This window comes from Hemitrygon akajei, chromosome 30 (genome assembly GCF_048418815.1).
Source record: "Hemitrygon akajei chromosome 30, sHemAka1.3, whole genome shotgun sequence".
Classification (NCBI taxonomy): domain Eukaryota; kingdom Metazoa; phylum Chordata; class Chondrichthyes; order Myliobatiformes; family Dasyatidae; genus Hemitrygon; species Hemitrygon akajei.
The window spans coordinates 28128513-28143701 of NC_133153.1; the positions used below are offsets into that span (position 1 = coordinate 28128513).

A 15189-nucleotide genomic window follows, 5' to 3' on the forward strand; every position below is an offset into this window, starting at 1 on the left:
GATGCACCGTGGAGAGTGTCCTGACTGGTTGCTTCTTGGCCTGGAATGGAAACACCAATGCCCAAGAATGGAAAACTTACAGAGAGCAGCCCAGTCCATCGTGGGACAAGTCCTCCCCACCATTGAGCACATCTACAAGGGGCACTGCCAGAGGAAAGCACCATCTATGATTGAGAACCCCCACCAACCAGGCCGTGCTCTCCTCTCACCGCTGCCATAGGGAAGGAGGTGCAGGAGCCTAAGATCCCATGCCCAGGTTCAGGAAGAGTTATTACCCTGCAATCAGTCAGGCTCTTGAACCTATGGACTCACTTTCAAATACTCATCTTCTCAATATTATTTATTTATCATTATTATATTTGTTTTTGTATTTGCACTTATGCCAGAATGCTGTTTCTAGATTTCAGTTTGGCATTCAATACTATTGTCCCCCAGACCTTGGTGAACAAACTCCTTCTCCTCGGTCTAAATGCAACTTGGTGTTGGACTTACTAATGAACAGACCTCGCGCTAGGATTTCAAGTTAAGTTGAGTTTTTTTTGTGTGACGGCCACAAAATTAGCTTTATAGTACTTCTGCCCACCTTTTGTAATGCATTCTTGCTGCAGGTTTGGTTGCAAACTCCTCTTATTTCTCATATAAAGAGGCTGTGTCCAAGAAGGACCAGAGTCGCTTCTACTTCCTGAGGAGACTGAGGTCCTTTGGCGTACGCAGGCCTCTCCTTCACATGTTCTACCAGTCTGTTGTTGTCATTCCACTCTTCTATACGGTAGTGTGCTGGGGCAATGGCATCAATAAACTGATTAGAATGGCTGGCTCTGTTATAGGAGTCAAACTGGACTCACTGGAGGCTGTGGTAGAATAAAGGACTCTATGGAAAATCCTGGCAATTCTGGACAATGTTTCTCATCCTCTGCATGTCACCTTGGCTGAACAGAGGAGCACCTTTAGTGATAGACTAAGACACTGTGCTGCTCCAGAGTGCTATGTGAGGTCATTCCTACCCTTGGCCATTAGGCTCTATAATGAGTCAATCTATAGCTGGGGAAGTAATGACCCCCTCCTGTTAGACTGTTTAAGGTAACTTATTTTTTATTCTTTCTTACTTCTCTTCTAATATTTATATATCTGTGCACTTGTAATGCTACTGCAACACTAATTTCCTCTGGGATCAATAAAGTATCTGTCTATCCATAAAGGTACCTCATCCATGTTAATTTTTCCAGTTAATCTTTCCTGTACTTTTTCGAACGACCTGACATCTATGCTGAGGGCTGTCACTCAAAATTGAAAGCTGCCCTCTAGTTGAGGTTAAACCTCTCTGCTTTTGTATGTTCGCATTTAATTACAAACCCAAGGATCCTTTTTCCATTTTGTGGCATCCTCCATAATGTCTTGGTCGCCATGAGCACGCGCATTGATATTTTTCAAGTTCTTTTGTTTCAGGATCCCCAGTGTAACCCCTCATCTTTTGCCCATGTCCTCTCTGTCTATTATTCTCTTTCCATTAAATGCCCAGATTTTGTGAAAAATTATAATCATTGAAATTATACCCTTTATGTCTAAATGAACATCATTAATATGGGCCAACGTATCGACGTCTCTGATATTGAATGTGATAAGTCCACTGAATACTTCCCTATACCCTAAAAGCACTGATTTACCACTATTATCTGCTTCCTTTATCATGCTCAATTTCATTTTAGTATCACGTTCTCATTGCTCCTTTAATATTAGAGACTGCAATTTTGCTAAAAGTCTATTATGTGGCTTTTTATCAAATGTAATTTGAAAGTTCATATGCACAACATCACTGGCTGCATCGATTTTCTCTCTCTGTTTCGTAGAAGTATTAAATCAAATCTGTCAGACATAATTTGTCTTTACTGTCTCTGTTGGCTGTCATTTATTAATCCATGTTATTGAAAGTGAAATTAATTCTGTTGCTGTTTATGGAATGCTAGAGATACTCCTGATCTCCAACCTTTAGTTTGGGTTAGGATGGTCTCATAAGATTTTCTGCTGCTCTGCTTTTTGAACGGGGTGTAACATTTTTGGGGGAAGTTGACACCATTGTTTTACTTATAAGCATGAGCAATTGCATTTCCACACACTAGCCAGTAGCAAACTTTCCCAGATAAAGTCTTGAGATTTAAGCTTTACAAGGAGGGCTGCCCCAAGAAACCAGCATTCATCATCAAGAACCCCACCATGCTCTCTTCTCGCTGCTGCCATTGGAAAGAAGGTACAGGAGCCTTAGGTCCCACACCACCAGGTTCAGGAACACTTGTTACCCCTCAACCATCAGGCTCCTGAACCAGTGTGGAAAATTTTACTCACATATGATTCTATCACCTATAGACTCGCTTTCAAGGACTCTACAACTCAAGTTCTCAGTACTATCTATCTACCTATTTATTCATTCATTCATTCATTCATTCATTTATTGTTATTAGTTGTTTTCCTATATTTGCACTGTTTGTCTTCTTTTGCACATTGGATGTTGTCAGGGTTTGTGCCTAGTGTTTCATTGATTCTATTGTGTTCCTTTATTCTACTGTGAATTCCTGCAAGAAAATGAATCCTTGGGTAGTATATGGACAGTAACATATTTTTGAACTTGAACTTTGTTAGTTTTATTATATAGTTACTGGGTTGGGCTTTGAGCTAGCAGACAGATATTGATGTTAGGGGAAAAAAACATACAACTCTCATTTCTATTGATTTTTGACTGACCTGCAAAATTAGGTTTATGCCTAAATGTTATTGAAATTCCAAATTGCAACATCCCAAAGCTGATATGTTTGCCCGTGTCCTTAATCATAACTATAAAGTTTTCTGATGTATGTATAGTATAAAATGTGCTATTTTAGCTATAACTGTTTTTGACTTGGTCTGCATGGCTGAGTTGGAGTCTGTGCAGTCTAGGATGCCATGTGAAGTAAGAAACTGACAGAGGTTGGAAGCAATGCTGACCTGCTGTGCTGTGGTATACCTGCAGGGAATCGCCAGTACATAGTCCTGACAGCACGGGTCCATCCTGGAGAGAGCAATGCGAGCTGGGTTATGAAAGGGACCCTGGAATTTCTCATAAGCAACAACCCTATTGCCTGCTGCCTACGAGATACCTACATCTTCAAAATCATTCCTATGCTGAACCCAGATGGTGTTATCAATGGCTGGTGAGTAGAGCAAATGGAGAAGGCTGTTTTGAATGTCTTTGTGCTATCTGTGTTCTGTACAATGTATAAGGATGAGAAGCAATGTCACACGAACAGGTTTCTAAGAGGAGTTGACGGGGCGGAAGCTGAGACGGACGTATGAAGTCTAGACGTATGGCGTGATTGTCTCAAGATATGATGCTGTAAAGCTAAGACTGGATTGGAGAGGAATTTCTTTGTGAAACTTTGGAAATTTTCTACCCCAGAAAGCTGCGGATGCTGAGTCATTGGATAATTCAAGTCTGCCGTAGATCTTTGGATGACAGGGTGATAGAGGGTCTTGGGGATTGGGTGGAAAAGTGGCCAGACCAGATCAGTCATGATCCTTTTGAATGATGGAGCAGGCTTTTGATGGGCCGAATAGCCTATACCTGCTGGTCAATAATGAGAAGAAGCTTCTGTCCAACTTTTTTATGATTTAAGAAGTATATACTCTTGTAACTCAAGCTCAGTGTGTACAAATGCTTCATTAAAGCATTGTAAACACAAAGTACTGTCTGGGTAGTCTCCAGCCCCTCAGTATGAACATCGAATTCTCCAACTTCTGGTAATTCCCTCCCTCTCCCTTCCCCCATCCCACTTTCACTCTGCCTCCTCTTCTAGCTGCCTATCACCTCTCTCATGATTCTGCCTTCTTCTACTACCCATAGTGCTTTCCCCTTACATTCCTTCTTCACCTCTCCTGCCTATCCCCTCCCTGCTTCCCCTCCCCCACCCCTTGATCTTTCCTCTGATTGGTTTTTCACCTGGCACCTTCCACCCTCCCCCCACTTCTTTATAGGGCCCCTGCCCCCTCCTTCTTCAGTCCTGTTGAAGGGTCTCGGCCCGAAACGTTGACTGCTCATTTCAACAGATGCTGCCCGACCTGCTGAGTTCCTCCAGCTTTTATACGTGTTGATTTAAGCATTGTAAACCTCTGTAGTCCTGCAGGGATAGCATGGACACTACTAAAACATTCACTCTACTATGTTCTCACAACGCCTGGCAGACTTACATTGCAACTTAGAAATCAACTAAGTTTTTAGAAATACCTACTGAGATCTATTCAAATTTCACATTCTCATATAGTTTTCACTTCCACTTGGATCCACATTCTGAGGGAACCTGGCTCATTGTCATCCCAGAGCCAAGAGCAGCTTCTATCCTGATGATAAAATCCTCTTGTATTTTGTTTTTTCTTTAGTTTTATTCAGAGATACAGTGCAGAACAGGCCCTTCCAGCCCAACAGGACACACCGTCCATCAAACCACCAATCTAACATTAGCGCAATCACAGGGCAATTCACAACAACCAACTAACTTGGTAATTGGTATGTCCTTGGACTGTGGGAGGAAGCTGGAGCACTCTGAGGAAACCCACACGGTCACAGGGAGAACGTACAAATGGCAATGGTATTACACCCCGAGCTGTAATTGCATTGAGCTAACCACTACCTTACCTTACCATGGTGCCATGATAAGATGGACTTTTGACCTCACAATTCTTCCACGTTGTCAACGTTTCAGGGTGTGACCCTTCAGCAGGACTGGAAAGAACATCTTTTTTCTCCAATCCTGCTGAAAGCTCTCAGGCCAAAGTGCCGACCGTATTCTTTTCCATAGTTGCTGCCTGGCCTGCAGAGTTCCTGTGTGTGTTGCTTAGAGAGAGGTGAAACCAGGTGAGATGGAATGTGGAGGAGGGATGCATGAAGATGGATAATCTAAGGATCATCTAAGGTGTATAAGATGATGTGAGCCGTTGATCGTGTGGATAGTCAGAGGCTTTTCCCCAGAGCTGAAATGGCTAGCACAAGAGGGCACAGTTTTAAGGCGCTTGGAAGTAGGCACAGAGGAGATGTCAGGGGAAAATTTTTTACACAGAGTGGTGAGTGCGTGGAATGAGCTGCCGGCAACGGTGGTGGAGGTGGATACGATAGGGTCTTTTAAGAGGCTCTTGGATGGGTACATGGAGCTTAGAAAAATAGAGGGCTATGGGTAAGCCTTGGTAATTTCTAAAGTAAGGACATGTTCGGTACAGCTTTGTGAGCCAAAGGGCCTGTATTGTGCTGTAGGTTTTCTATGTTTCTAAGCGAGAAGATAAGTGGAAAAGGTAAAAGGCTGAAGAAGAAGGAATCTGAAAGGAGAGTAGAGTGGACCATGAGAGAAAGGAGAGGAGGAGGGGCACCAGAGAGAGGCTATGGACAGGCAAGGCAAAGAAAAGGGGTGAGAGGGGAGCCGGAATGGGAAAAGAGAGCAGGAGGAGGGTTGGAGAAATTACCATAAATTGGTGAAATCGATGTTCATGCTGTCAGGTTGGAGTCTACCCAGACAGAATATCAACGATCATAACAGCTTCATTCCTTTCAACATTAAAGCAGATACTAACCCCGTAACTGATTAACTCAATACTAGAGCAGAAATTGCCGAGCTCGGTTCATGTGATACAGCCAATCAAATTTGAGAATGAACAACTATAGCGACTGGGGAAAATGCAGGACAACATGCGTCATTATTTATGACTTTGACTTACAATACTGATCTTCGTCTGGTTAACCGCACATCCGCAGGCTTTCATTCAACTTTGGCACATGAACTTCTGGAGAGGACGAGAAGTCACCATCAAGTAGTACTGAGCTGAACGATGATATCTGTGAAAAGGAAAATATTCCTGAAGGATAATTAATCTGATGAACAAACAAATATTTAACAGGATAAAGTAATAAAGAAAGTACAAGAGAAATGCTATAGAATTTTAGCAAGGTGAAAGTTGATTCACTGCAGGATTGTCCCTGAGAAGGCTTGAACATGGCCATACTGGATATATGAGGGAGAGGTTACATAATCCTGTTCTGACTAGCCTCTCACACACTACCTACTGTTTCAACATTCAGAACCTACAAGCCTCCTGTAAAGTAGTAAAGAGTATATGACCCAGTGCAGCGGGAAGGTTGACTGGCATATTATCCTTCATTTGTGAAAATGGATTTCAGATGAATTTGTAAATCATTCAGTGAATGATGAAATGTGACAGAGGTATTGAATCATGGATTTGTTACATCGCAGGAGGCCCTTTAGTTTGCTGAGGAGTCTGTTTTGGAAGGAAGTAGTTGAAAGAATTAGCTTTTAGCGTTGGTTTATTGCAGAGAATTATTGCATTTGAGCATAGAATTATTGGTCTCCTCAAGATTCATTGATTTGAGTGATGCGAAAACAGTTGATGAGGTTCATGTGTTTCTTCCAGCTCAGACTTAGCAACAGCCACAATGTCCTTGTCTTTCAATTGCATTTCAATGTGAGTTGTTCCACAAAGTTTTGACACTATTTCCTTACAATTCAAGTGGATTTCTTCTGGGAGAGAAGCCTGAAAGTTAGAGTTTGCCAAATGCATTGCAATGGCTCCCTTGTTTACAACTACTCTCACTTCCTTTGCGCACATCCTAACTTCCACAATTCCGTTGCCAACTCAAAACCCGATTGTTGTAATGGTTTCATCACCCGTGGGCTTTATCCTTACATATCCTCTGTTCCTTGCCTCTCCTCCTGAATGGTTTCACACAGTTTCTTCCATGAAATTAGGCTGCATTTTTCAAAATCTCTCACCAATTCTCTGCCATGCTACATTAACTTCAGCTGCTTGAGACCCCAGTCCGACACATCTTTCCAAGTTTTCAACCCATCTTAGAACTTGTCTTATCTCCTTCTCGCCCAGCCCTGAAGTGTTCTGTGCTGTCATCGCCTCTTATCCCAACTAACTTCTTCACTGCATGTCATCCTTTCATGGTACCAGGCTTGAACTATGAACTTTGTCATTCTTTCTTGTTCTTTTGGTATTCTCCAAGGTCCCTTATTGTTGCCTCCTCTACTAATTCCAGATAGCCAAGCATTCTCTATGTGCTTAGATGTTTATCTGTGATACTGGCTCAGCTCACTTGTTTTTTCAGTTATAGTGCCGAAACAGGCTCATCTAGTCTGTGCTGTCCTGATCTTCTGCCTAGTCCCATCTACCTGCACACTGATACAACTCATGATACTCCTTCCATCCATGTACCTATCCAAACTTCTCTTAAAAGTTATGATTGAACTCATATCTGCCACTTCCACTGGCAACTCATTCCATACTTACACCATTGTCTGAATCAAAAATTCCACTCAGATTTCTCTTAAATGTTTCACCTTTCACACTGAATCTGAGACTACTCGTTCTAGTCTCACTGAACCTGAGGGGGAAGATGTCTGGAAGAATTCTCCCTATTTATATTCCTCATAATTTTGTATACATCAATAAGATCTCCCCTCATTCCCCTGCGCTCCAGCGAATAAAGTCCTGAACTATTCAGTCTTTCCCAGTAACTCATGTCCTCAAGTTCTGGCAACATCATTGTAAAGTTTCTCTGCACTCCTTCAATATTATTGATAACTTTTCCTCAATCAGATTGCTCTATTACATAGGGCTTTTACCTTGTTCTCGTAATTTAACTTGAGTTTTGGATATCTAGCATCTCCAGGTAAACTCTGTGGCCATGGGACATAAAAAATAAGCATTGAGGAAGTTGTCTTCATGTAGAATTGTCTTCTTGCAGTGCCAGTTGGGGAAATCAAAGGTCATGATAATTGTTAGTAAACAGAGGTTGTAGCCTTTCTGTATGTGTCACATGTGTCTCTCTTAACAGCATGCATGTCTTCATGAACAACTTCTGAAGCTTCAGGAACAAGTAAAGTAATCCTGTGTGAATGTTACCAGCATCTTGAAGCCCTAAACACTGGAGTAAAAAGGAGCGCTAGTAATATATTTAATTAAAATCAATAAATAAAAATTCAGAATTTTTGAGGTTTTGCTTGTGAAGACTTTTAGACCCAAAATAACCATTTGCTATTTGTAGTGGAATCAATAGGCTTGTTTAAACATGGTCTTTAGACTTTGACTTGTGTAAGTCATCCAGACACAAACTATTGCAGTAGTACTGCGATCACTCAAGTTGAGTACAATTTTCTCCTAAGGGTTGTCTATTGATGGGTCCTCAGGTGTTGGTGGAGACCAATCTGAGATCCACATATCCAGGATGTAAAGGTGGATTCCTTTAATGAAAACACCTCTGCATGACTGTTTAACGTGAGGAGGCTGATGCATGGGCAGCCATCACACTGTCCTTGACAGATTGGGGTCAGGGTTCAATGGTATGGAATGCAAGACCACTGTGGACTCTTCATTGCTGCATGTTCACTGCTGATGTGATGTGTCATCATCTTCCACCACCCCCACCAATGAGGTCTTGGTTGCAATGGTTTTTTGTCTAGTCCCTCCCCCTTGACTTTACAACTATGGGTGACCCTACCAGGAGCTAAGCATCAGACAGCTAAACTCCAAATTGCATCACTCTTGAGGTCTCAGGAACTCAGAAGCCTCTCTCAACCATGACAAGGTGAAGATCCTCAGAGAAGATACATTGCCTAAGAGATGGTTATAGAAGACTTGTGAAAATCTATATTTTCAACATTGTCACCTTGCCAATTTCAGTGACATTCTTTCTCCCCTCCTGTCACTTCACCTATGTCCAATAAATGAAGGAGCAAAATTTAACATTTGACGTGGAAGAAGAAATTCTTAAATTGTTGCAACTTGGGAAAATTGTTGCAAATTTACTGTGGAATGTGAAGTTTAAAAAAATATATAGGCACCATGATTTTAAAATCTGGCTGGTTTTGTTTTTGGAACAGGGAACTTAATATGTGCATCCTAAGCTCTCTGGGAGATAAGTTACAAATCTCATTTGCATTCTTCCCACGTAAAACATGATAGAAACAGAAAACTAATTTCATTATTCATGATTAGTTACATTTGTCTACATAACAACAGTGAGCGTGCATCCTAATAATTAATGGATCAGAACCATATTGGGATTTCAAAAGCTTTAGAAAATGTTGTATAAAATGCAAATTATTGTTTTCTGTTATTTCTGTGAAGCCTAATTCTGCTATTGCCTATGAGCTTTACCATGTATTCAGTTTGTTGGTGATACATTGAGCATATCGACCACCCCCAGTGTACGGCAGCCATGTACTTTACAAAACAGAAAGCATCAGAGCTGCTCTCAATGGCCTCTTTATGGGGTACACCTCCACTCCTGCTCTTTAATGCAAATATTTAACCAGCCAATCATATGGCAGCAACTCAATGCACAAAGGCATTCAGATATGGTCAAGGGGTTCAGTCCAAACATCAGAATTGGGAAGACATAAGTGACCTTGACCATGGAATGATTATTGGTGCCAAATGGAGTGGTTTGAGTATCTCAGGATATCCTGGAGTTTTCATGCACAAAGATCTCTGGAGCTTGCAGAGAACGAGCGGCAGTTCTGTGGGTGAAAACTCCTTGTTAATGAGAGAGGTCAGAGGAGAATGGCCGGACTGGTTCAAGCTGACAGGCAACAGTAACTCGAATAACCGCGTGTTACAACAGTGAAGTGCATAGCCCATCAAGCCTCGATGTGGATGGACTACAGCAGCAGAAGGCTACGAACAGGAGGTACCTAATAAAGTGGCCACTGAGTGTATATAAACTGAGGATGCAACATCAAAACAGTTTTGAAACCAATTCCAGGAATTCTCAGTTTAGGAATTTATTATAGATGTGTTTGGAGAATGGGAGTAAAGCGCTTAGGGATTTTAGTTACTCCGCTACTGTCATCTGTGAAAGTTTGATCAAGGAAGGAGATTAGGTGTTTCTCAGTTTTGTCTTTAGAGCACAGTTGCTCTGTGAAGCTTTCCCATGGTGAAATTCGATCATCCAACATATACCCGTCAGTAATTAAGAGTAGATTGGGAGCCAAACCATGCACTGCCCTGCCAGAGTCTAATCAAATTGTAAATTATATTGATTTCATTAATTGGTGTTCTTCATTGTTTGTGTTACTATTGAGTTAAACTCAATTCAGGCTGAATTACAGAAATTGAAATTAGATCCCCAACATGATCCCGAGGCTGAAGTGTTCATATTATTGTCTAGAATTAATTTTAAAACGATCTTGGCTTACTATAAATAGCTAATGGTGATGTATCTATCCCATCGGGGAAGTGATCTGTGACCGTGTCCTTACCTTTAATTATTCAGAATAGAAAAGTCCAGTTTCTTTCTTTAAACAAAATTCAAGTTAGATTACTTTCTCAGTAGAGACATATCTCCACCTTGCCACCAATATGCCAGTAGAAGTTCATAGGATGAGCGTGCTGGATCCCTATATTCCACCCAGCAGGATTTTCCATTGAGAGATGCTGCTATGAATGCTTCTGGTAATATATAACTGATGCTTCCCCCTCTGCTTTTGAAGCTACAGTCTGCAGAGCAGACTCGATGGGCTGAATGATCTAATTCTGCTCCAATGTCTTATGGTAACCCTGTTAAAAGTCTGGGCTTTGTGAACATGCTGGTGTGCATGAGAAATCACAGGGTCTGATCAGGTCCTGAAGAAAGACAGAGCTGTTCACCTAGGACTAGACTAGGACCAGTCCTTGGCCAATCAAATTGCTGATTCAGATTCATTTATTTATCACATGTACATTGAAGAGGTGTCGGGGTGAAGATGCGTCTCTACCAAAGGAGGCGTAAGGTGCTCTCACCCCTCCACTAGCCTGCAGGTCTCCCTTGGGCAAGGTGTAGCATCTGCTTAGCCCCCCGATCAGGGTCACATGAAGGCATAAGAGCAGGTAGTGGATGGTCGTACGAGCAGCTGGTGCATATTCCAAGTCCTGGTTATGTGACCACTGGCGCTGAGCAGAAAAGCTCTGAAGAGTACCGATAATGGCTGCGGCCGCCCATCTTGTAAAGAGTCTGCTCAGAAGAAGGCAATGGCAAACCACTTCTATAGAAAAAATCTCCCAAGAGCAATCATGGTCATGGAAAGACCGTGATTGTCCATGTCATACAACATGGCACATAACGAACGAACGTTGGAGCATACTTACAGTGAAATGAGTTGTTTGCAACAACCACCAACGAACCCAACGATGTGCTGGGGACAGCACTGCAAGTGTGGCCACACAGTTTGGCACCACTATAGCATGCCCACAATGTTCAGCTGACCAATGCAAGCGGCAACAATAGGAAAACAGCAAAAGCAAAACAGTCAAAATGCTGGAGGAACTCAGCAGGTCAGATAACATGCATGCAAATGAACGAGCAGTCAATATTTAAGGCGGAGGCTTCATCAGGACTGGAAGGGCAGGGGGGAGAATCCAGAGCAAAATTAAAACCAGCCCTTTACCTCCCTCCCACGCAACCCCTCATGCACACACTGGGATGAGAGTCCTTCATGAGGATGGCTTGGACCCTAATGTTGGAGTACCTGAGGTTAGGATTGAGACACAGGATAAAACAAGATCGAGAGCTAAGCAAAAAAACAAAATGTCAGACGATATCTCTGGTTGGGCTTACAATGGAGCACGGAGGCTCCATTTAAGTGCTCCTTAAATACTTAATTCTTGGTGCTCAAAACATGATTGCCAATTAGCAGGACGGCCCTGAATCTTTAAAGAGGCTGCACTAGCTATCCATATTAGAGTGTCTAAATCCTGGAAGTTGACGCAATTGAGTGCATGTCATAACACACAAACAGGTCAGTTGGGTGCATGTCGTAACACACAAACTTCTACTTTTTAAAGTAGAAGTGGTTAATATGGATTTCTTCTGAGCACCATTTAAGTACATGATTGAATTCCCAGCCCAAAAGTTATGATGCTGTTTGTATTGACAGGCTTGCTCAAAGAATTAGCTTGAATCCTGCATGGAGTGGCGGTGACTGTCATACAAACATTTAATCTATGCTGAAATGAGCAACTGAAGCAATAACTACGACTTGAGGGTTTGTTGAAGTAGAAAGGAAAGTAAACATTGCAAAACAGAGGCAGAAGGACAAATTCATTTTCCCATAATTATGATCTTCACAAAATGTGGCTGTGATTTAGAAGCGTTAGTGCCTCTGTGTGAGTCCAATTAATTAACATCAGTCTTTAGCAAGGCTTTTGATTTTCATGCTGCCAATTCAAGTCTGTAATCTGTTATTTAGTAAACATTGGTGTTATTTGTTTTTGACAATTCCATATTTCTAGAGCCCTGGTATCATTAAATAATCCTGTGATAGTGAATGATATACTTCATGTCTGATCTTTGTGCTACAAGATTAATTCCACCACCTTAAGTACTGAATAACTCCTACACCTCCTGTAACAAATGCATAATTTCTGGGTCGCTTAAGTCTTGACTCTTTGAATAATTCCTGGCCTCTGTAGATGTCAATGCCAATCAACAAGCATTAAATTGAAACACTCCGTTTGGATCATTAGACTAAGTTGTCTGGGGAAGATTTTGACAGCCTGATTTTCACAGTGTAGCTCTCTACACTGAGATCACAGCTGGGAACTAAACTGAATCCCATTCTTCTCTTCAATCTTCAGTCACTCCTTCTCTCTACACTACTGATTCTACCACCTTTCCTAAGCTCTTCAATCTCACCAGCCCCTGTCTCGGGCCCTCCATCTTCCAGCTGGATTAGGCATAGGTAGCCCAATTCTTAGTTTGTTACCTGAGCCATGTGCAAATTGGCACAGGGGTAATAGGGTCAGAGAGTTAAATGTGTGGCTCAATAATTGGTATGGGATGCCTCATTTCCATTTTATCCCCTTTAGTTCACTCCCTTCCTACCTACATCTTCAACTCTTCTCATGCTCTCGATCTCAACAACTTTCTGTTCCCTAGCCCTGATTGCCTCATTTTCCCCATGGATGTCCAGTGTCTATACACTTCTATACCCCCCCCCACCCCCCAAGAAGGGCTTAGGAATCTCTACTTCTTTCTCAATGTCAAACTTAACCAGTTCCCCTCCTCTGCCTTGTGAAATTGTTCCCCAAACTCAATAATTCCTCTTTCAACTCTTCCCACTTTCTCCAAGCTCAAGGTGTAGCCATGGGCACCTGCATGGGCCCCAGCTATACCAATCTTTTTGTTGGCTATGTGTAACAGCCTATGTTCCAAGACTTCCCTGGTAATGCTTCGCAACTCTTTCTGCGCTACATTGATGACTGTATCGGTGCTGCTTCATGCACCCATGCTAAGCTCATCAATTTCATCAACTTTGCCTCTTACTTCCACCCTATCCTTCAATTCACTTGGTCCATTTCAGAGACCTGCCACCCCTTTCTCAATCTCTCTGTCTCTCTTTGTGGAGACAGACTGTCTACTGATATTTTTCTATAAACCTACCAGTGCCCACAGCTGTCTTGGTTATACCCCTTCCCAATCTGTTCCCTGTAAAAGTGCTATTCCCTTTTCTCAGTTCTTTCATCTCCATCATATCTGTTCCAGGGATGAGGCTTTCCTTTCCAGGACATTAGAGATGTCCTCCTTCTTCAAAAAACGGGGTTTCCTCTCCTCCATCATTGACACCGCCCTAACCCGCATCTCCTCAATTTCCCAGACATCCGTACTTACCTCACCTTCCCATCACCTTAACAGGGGTAGAGTTCCTCTTGTCCTCACTTACTACACCATTAGCCTTTCCATTCAGCAACTTCTGCCATCTTCAAATGACCCTACTACCAAACACATCTTTACTTCTTTCCCCATTCTCTGCTTCCCACTGGGATCACTCCTTCCATGATTCCCCTGTCCATTCATCCCTCCCCACTAAGTCATCTCCTGGCACTTCTTCCTGCCCATTCACCTCCTCCTTCACCTCCATACGGGGCCCCAAACAGTCCTTCTAGATGAGGCCATACTTCACCTGCTAATCTTTTGGGGTCACCTACTGGCTTCCTCTACATTGGTGTGACCTGATGTACTGTAGATTGGGGGACCAACTTTGTCGAAAACTTCTGCTTCCATCTGCAAAAATCAAGATGTCCCAGTGGCCAACCATTTGAATTCCTATCCCCATTCCCATTCCAACTTGTCAGTCCATCTCCTCCTCTTCTGCCACAATGAGGCCACTCTCAGACTGGAGGAGAAAGACCTCATATTTTGTCTAGGTAGCCATTAACATCAATTTCTCCAACTTCCAGTAATTTTTCACACTCCCTTTCCCTGTACTTCAACTACCCACTCTGACCTCTTACTACTTCTCCTCACCTGCCTATCACCTCACTCAGTGCCCTTTCTCCCATGGTCCACTCTTCTCTCCTATCAGATTCCTTCTTCTCCAGCCCTTTACCTTTTCCACCTATCACCTCCCAGAGTCTTACTTCATCTCCCCTCCTTCACTCACATGGCTTCATCTATCTATTCTAGCTTTCCCGCCTCACACCTTCTTATTCTGGTATCCTCCCCCTTCTTTTCCAGTTTTGAAGAAGGGCCTTGCTCTGAAATGGTGGCTGTATATTCCTTTCCATAGATGTGGCATAACCTGCTGAGTTACTCCAGCATTTTGAATGTGTGTTGTTCGGGATTTCCAGCATCTGCAAAATCTCTTGTGTTGGTATGGGAGAAGTGGGTTTGAATTAGTGGAATAGTATTGGGGAAGGAGGGAGACGTTCGATGGGATGGGTTCCACTGGAGCCATGCTGGGATCATGCTGATGAATTGTGTAATTAGGGTTTTGGATAGAGCTTTTAGCTAAATAGTGGTGGTGGGTGGGGGGGGGGGGGGTTGGAATTCAACAGATTGGAAAAGTGAGGATAAAATGAAAAGGAAGGAGAGTACAGGAGAGGTCACTGAAGCCTCCAGGATAAAGAATAGGAGAAAGTTTAAAACACAATAAGAACTTAACTTCAGGCAATTTGGAGCCAAAGTTGAAAAGAAGGGTACAGGACTAAAGGTGTTACATTTGAGTGCACACAGTACACAAAATAAAGTAGATGATCGTGTTATGCAGTTAGAGATTGACAGGCATGATGTTGTGGGCATCACAATGTCATAGTTGATAGAAGATCGACTTAACATCCAAGGATACATATTGTATTGAAAGGATAGGCAAGTGGGCAGAGGGAGTGACGTGTCTTTCT

General features: G+C 42.5%; 1 protein-coding gene across 4 annotated transcripts in view; it reads left to right on the plus strand.

Moving 5' to 3' along the window:
- The window catches only part of agbl1 (AGBL carboxypeptidase 1), a 249996-nt gene that overhangs the window by 88561 nt on the left and 146246 nt on the right, over positions 1-15189 (plus strand). For all 4 annotated transcript variants that reach the window (XM_073033207.1, XM_073033206.1, XM_073033209.1 and 1 more), the window contains one exon: positions 3002-3182. In XM_073033207.1, the coding sequence (XP_072889308.1) occupies positions 3002-3182 (181 nt within the window). The remainder of the gene's footprint in view (positions 1-3001; positions 3183-15189) is intronic.